General features: G+C 38.7%; 2 protein-coding genes across 2 annotated transcripts; one reads left to right on the top strand and one right to left on the bottom strand.

Moving 5' to 3' along the window:
* Window positions 1-1,809: 1,809 nt before the first annotated feature.
* Window positions 1,810-3,424, bottom strand: LOC117319144 (laccase-2-like). Its single transcript, XM_033873993.1, has one exon. It carries the CDS (start codon window positions 3,388-3,390, stop codon window positions 1,810-1,812), a length of 1,581 nt encoding a protein of 526 aa, XP_033729884.1. The 5' UTR covers window positions 3,391-3,424.
* Window positions 3,425-5,850: 2,426 nt separating this feature from the next.
* On the top strand, window positions 5,851-6,483 carry LOC117319145. The gene has a single exon (XM_033873994.1). It carries the CDS (start codon window positions 5,851-5,853, stop codon window positions 6,481-6,483), a length of 633 nt encoding a protein of 210 aa, XP_033729885.1.

Here is a 6,483-nt window from a genome sequence, read left to right on the forward strand (position 1 = left end):
CAATTTTAAGATTAAAGACGATATGCAGTGATAATATAGATTTTCATTGTATTTTTATCAGTTAAATATCGAACATTATTCATTCTACAAAAGTAATATTTTTCACTAATGAAAAAACAAATCACTTTTCCTGATTTGACCAATCAAATCGCGGCTTACAAACGACAATAGGAGAATTTTAAAGCTGTCCAAGTATGTTTTGCTAAAAGATATAATAAACAGAATGTCTAACAGTATCTTCAGCAATACCAAATATATTTCACTCATGCAGCTCACATTTGTTTTATATTTTTCATCGTGTTACGCACTCTTGAAAAATATCAAAATATTAGCCTCATTCGTGAAATATATTTGGTATTAACAAGACACTGCTAGATATCCTCTATTTATTAAGCAGTTTTATAAGTTTTTAGGAAATATTCTGTGTAGAAATAGAATACTTCAAAGTGCTAGGTGTTTATTTATAGGTATTGCTGAAATATGTAATCAGTTGCATAATTCAAGCTGACACTTTTGACGTGAACTGACAGCAGTGGAATTCAAGAGATCAAGGCTAATGGAGACGACATGTGGAAGAAAGCGTTTTTGTCTCCATCCGATACATTTTCTTTGAATGTTAGAATACTGACATCTCGAAATCGATAAAACGAGGCGAAAATACAAACAAAAATATATAGATTTGCGTGGAGACCCTTGATAATGTACAAGACCAGGTGTTCTGGAAAAGTAAGCGTCTCAATTTTGCTTCATTGGCAACACACACGCCATACAAATCTGGGTCAAATCGGAGTAATGTCACATTCTCAAAATGAGAGTTTGGATGATGACAACTGAACCAATCGGCATATCATGAAGCTTTGTCACTGGCCTTTATCAACCTAAACCTCTCGAAGCATATCACTTCTTGTCGGTGATGTAGTGATTTTACTAATCACTGTACAGAACCGATGGTAGGTAACTGTATAGTTACCCCCCGCCGACATGGCCGACGCTGATTCAGGAAAGTAAAGCTTGTCTCTGTTTTCATATTTGAAGGGTTGTAATGACAGCATCGTTAGGCACACGTTCATTTAACAATATAAGATATTTTTAAGTCCGTCTTCAAAGATTGGTACCACGTCTCCTTGGTAATTTTCTGACGAGCTATGTCGTATAACACATTTTTGTTACCGACTGGCAGCCGATTTGTTCCCTACATTATCACCAATTTACTTATGACGTGAGTGACAGTTATCCAGCCAAGCATCCAGACCAATGCTCGCGTGGTACCTGAAAATAAACAAGAATAAACTTTTATCATATAGCTAGCTCGTGCTTCCACGTTATGCGGAAAATACATCAATTTCACGGCTCTTATAATACTAGTATGACGTCATGAGTCTTTTATGACACCACAATATCTCTTTGAAATCACATGATTGTCTTTGTAGAGAATAGCATACCGTCCGAGTCAAACTCTACTTGTCTTGTTTAGAAACTAACTTCAGAGGCTCACTTACATTCTCATCAATATATTATGAGTTTCATGCAGCTGATAAACAGATCCTCACATACCCGGCTATGTCATATATTAAAGGTGTTCATTAATTGTAATAAAGGCTCGTGGCATGTCAAATTAAAAGCTCGTGTTATGTCAAACTATGGAACTTGTCAATGATATAGCCATGAAGTTAAGATCCTTTATATAAAAGATAAAGGTATAATTACAGTGAAATAGTGAAATAATTAAAAGTAACTATTTAATCACCAACTAAAATGTGATAAAAAAAGTCAATGGTACTCAGACGACACTCAAAATTGTTAAAGGTTTTAGCATGAGACTCGATTAACGTTGTTGGTTAATGTGAACTGGTATACCTTTCCATTCTCAATTTCCTGTGTGTATGTGCAAGAACAGAGGTTATTGTCGGCACAGTTAGCTGGACACGCGGTAGTTAGGTCATCCGGCTGTGAATACAGTGGTGCAATGGGCGGTACAAATTGATGACCGCTTACGGCTGCGGGAGAATAGCCGACCTCTCCAGGGAAAGCAAAGTTAAAGAAGTATTCTTGATCGATGGTAGCAACCTCCTCTGGTTTCGAATTGAAATCATTTGTCCGTGCATCATTATACGTTAAGCAGTCTTCGTCACCAATGACAGGACTAAGGTAGGGGCAGTTGAATATCTTACATTTCATTTCCGTGGAACAACTAAGTGATGCAGGTTTATCTGGATTATAGTTGATCGCTGCATTTCTATAGTGGATTATAGCCTCCGCTACGTGGAATCGGTTTGTTTCTAGTGTGCTAGCTACAAACATGTAATTATCATCGGGCTGATTTGTAAATATCTTGAAATCATATCTTTCTCCAGGTTGGATAATGAAAGCGTCCACAATCATCTCCTGAATTGCAAAACCGTCTGATGCGGTAAGCGTGAGTTTAGGATGGCCAGTAACATAAACAAGAAAAGGATAAAGAGTCGCTGCGCTGATAACCCTGAACGTGTACCACTTGTTCCTAATGACGTCAAACTGGGTCAAGGGAGCCTGGTTGTGCGTGTCACTATTTATGTAGTAGCGGCCTTTCCCATTCACTAGACCAGAGTGAAACAAAAACCTGCTGTACATTCCTCCGTCTTTAGATGAAGTTGGTTCATACTGAAATCGACTCGATTGATAGAAAGCGCCATACAGCATACGTTGGTATAAAGTGACAGCATCATCGTCGTGGTTCCAGTCCTGAAGCACCGCCACGTGTTCTGCCATTGTTGTCGAAAGGAGTTCCTGTTTAGGGTAGATGATTAGGGGTCCATACAGTCCCATAGTCCTCTGATCACCGATGTGAGCGTGATAGAAGCTGGTACCATGCGGCTTAGCTTGGAACTTATATGTGAATTCCTGGCCGTGTCCTATGGGACATTGCGAAACGAACGCGACGCCGTCAGAATAGGTGGTCCCTTTCTGATGCAGACCATGCCAGTGAATGGTAGTACTGTCTGTGTGCATCAGGTTCCGGACGTGAATGATCAAAGTCTGATCCTCGTACGCCGTAATTTGTGGACCCGGAAATCGCCGATTTACAGCTATAACAATTCGAGAGTTGTTGCCGTCTGCCGTCAAGATAAACGGCAGTTCATCTGTGTTTTCTATGGGAGTGCTCAGTTTATTGTACTCGTACAGACGACCCCCTGATGGAATCACAAACGATTGTGACTCTTCGTACATCATTGATAAACGATGTTCAATGGTGAGATAACACTCACAGACATCTTGACCGCGATCACACGTCGAAGTGAGACAGGCAGGGATTTTCCCAGTTCGTGTGTCTTCCCAGTAGTTCTGGCTGACAGCAAACTCCGTAAGCATTGCGACTAGAACTGTTCTAAAATAGATGTTTCCTGTACCCATCTGAAACACAGAAGAATTTGCCGATTTATATTACTTAAGATATTTATTAACAGCTTCAGCTGTGTAACAATGCTTTCTTTTTATTGATTACTAAAAATTAAAAAATAAATTAAATTCACCACAGTTGCGAAACAAGTTATATCAGTACTAATCACGCTTGTTGACCACGATGCTCGCTAGAGTTGATGCCGTGCACCAGAGGGAACTCACATGTTTTAATACATATATTCTTTATTGGTATAATTGTTATTGAATATCAGTTTCATAACCGCGTCCTCTTGCATTAATTCCACATCAGCGATCTCATTCAAACTTTTTAACAGTAACGCGAGGCATAATTGTTTAAAATTATCAACACCATACATATAATGCTAAACGTTTCCAAAGCAGTCATTTTAAATGTCAAGCTCCGTCGATTTATACTCTGTAACACTACTGTATTGAAAACCGGTTTGTAACGTAATATATCGCTACGTTTTTGTTAGCTTCTTTTTAAGTGCTATATATAGACTCGCTGTAAGCATCGCTTTCCTGTACACAACGCCAGCGGATCTCATAGTGAAGTGTTATGTTTCCATCCGAGGTGAAATGAAACATTTCTAGCCTTGCAGTACAATAATTAGCACTGGGCATTTTTAATCTATTATAAGTAATATATAATGCCAATGAAAAGACATGGCGAAGGAAAGCAATATATCATGAATGAAGAAAATCTATGACGAAGAAAGAAAATTTACGACGAAGGATGACATTTTTTTTAACTCGTGCCCAGACAGAGTCTCCACCTCACGATCTATACGACACCGCCTAGCCAGAATATATATAATTCAGTTGCACGAACAAGAAAACTCGTACGAACGAGTATTAAAAAAACTAAATTGTTTATTCCATATTAATTAAGTTAATCTGTACTTTGAATGTGTCTATGAGTGGATGTAATGAATAATCTTTGTAAATTAAATAACTTCATTGATGTACAGTTATAACAATACAGAGAACAGTTAGAAAGCTTCCATAATCATTATAAGATAGAATTAGTGAGAGAACAAGGTAACAAAACTTCGTGTAAATGCTTCACTGTGTTTGATAATCAGAAATAGATATCATAGAAATAAATGACGCAGGGGGACAAGGTTTGACTAATGCCCTGGTTGGGCCTTGATATCGCCTAGCTACATTTAAACTATTCAGTAAACTACGCACACCTGTATCTATTCTACTAAAGGGACATCACGGTAAAAACGTTGGTATTTTCATTGAATGTACGTGTTCTGTTCCTTTCCAGTTATATTTCTGTGTTATCCCAATATTCACAGTCGATTCCTATGTCCAGCTTGACCACTCGAATTAGTTGGGGAAACCCCTCTCAATATAGCGCGGAAACTATTTCCATGCGTCTTTTGTAAAGAAATTCATGCCCCGGTTGATTGTAAAACGAGTCGAGAAGAGAAAATCAAAATCAAGTCCGACAACCTATGCTTCAATTGTCTGGGACGTCACAAAGTTTCGGATTGCAAATCGACGAAAAAATGCAAAAAATGTGAAAAGAAACATCATACCAGTATTTGTCCAGAGAATAAGGATCAGACTGTGAATGTATCCGCATCTACGTCATCTCAATCGGAACAAGTAGTTAGTATGCATTCGTCCACATCATCGCCAATGCAGATTTTACTCAAGACGGCGGTTGCAGAAATAATCGGAGAGAAGGATCAATTCGAGAGTAATATTATGTTCGACGAAGGATCCCAGCGATCATTTATCACAAAGAAAGTTGCAGATCAACTCCAGTTGAATGTTGTTGGAAAGGAGATCTTAAACATGTCAGGATTCGGATCGGTAACAGGGGAAATTCGCCACCTCGACAAAGTACGAATATACGTAATCGGAGAAGATAAACAAAGAATACCTTTAGAGGCATTAGTAGTACCTAGCATTGGTGTTCCGCTACGATCACACTCAACCGACATTACAAGACTTCCGTATCTTCGAAATCTGAACCTTGCGCATGAAAACCCGGGAAGTCAACCTTTCGAAATACAGATACTCATCGGATGTGATTACTATTGGAATTTCGTCAAGGACCACACTATACGTGGAAACGGACCAACAGCAGTGAAATCAAAACTTGGCTACTTGCTATCAGGACCCAGCAGTACTGTGGACAACTCTGATTTTAAACATACAGGAGTGTATAAGGTATTGGTTGACCATGTGGATGAAGAAGTGAACATTGCTAAATTTTGGGAAATTGAGGATTTACCAGACAAAGAACCTTCGGAAACCGATACAAAAATGCAGACATATCAAGACAACGCAATTCGAAATCAGGGAGACAGATACATCGCAAAGCTACCATAGAAACAGGAACATGACGAACTACCATCAAACAAAACTGTAGCAAAACAAAGACTTGTAAGTGTCGTTAAACGTTTATACAGAGAGCCGGACCTATTACACATGTATGACAACATTATAAAGGATCAAGAGAAGAGAGGTTTCATTGAACGCGTACAGGAAGGAGAAGACAAAAACGAGAGAGCTCACTATATACCGCATCATCCTGTTAAAAAGGATTCACCTACAACGCCTATAAGGATCGTCTTTGATTGTAGTTGTAAAGAAAAACATGGATCAGCAAGTTTGAACGACTGCTTGGAAACGAATGCGCCACAGTTGAACGATCTACCAATTCTTCTGACCAAATTCCGAAAGAACAATTATGCTGTAACAACCGACATAGAGAAGGCATTCCTTCAAATTGGATTAGAAGAGGAAGACAGAGATTATACCATATTCTTCTGGTTACGAGACTACACTGATCCTGACAGCGAAATCATCACTTACAGATTTAAAGTAGTCTTATTCGGCGCTACATGCTCACCATTTATTCTCAACGCAACTCTCCTGAAATTGTTTACGGACAACTCTAACAGGACATCACTAGAACTAGAAAGGAGTCTTTATGTAGACAACGTTCTTACAAGCTTTAATGACGAAATTTCTTTGCTAAGATTCTACACGGAAGCTAGACATCTTCTACAAAAAGGCGGTTTAATTTGCGCACATGAAATTCAAACAGCAGTAAACTAA

This window comes from Pecten maximus, unplaced genomic scaffold, assembly GCF_902652985.1.
Source record: "Pecten maximus unplaced genomic scaffold, xPecMax1.1, whole genome shotgun sequence".
Lineage (NCBI taxonomy): Eukaryota > Metazoa > Mollusca > Bivalvia > Pectinida > Pectinidae > Pecten > Pecten maximus.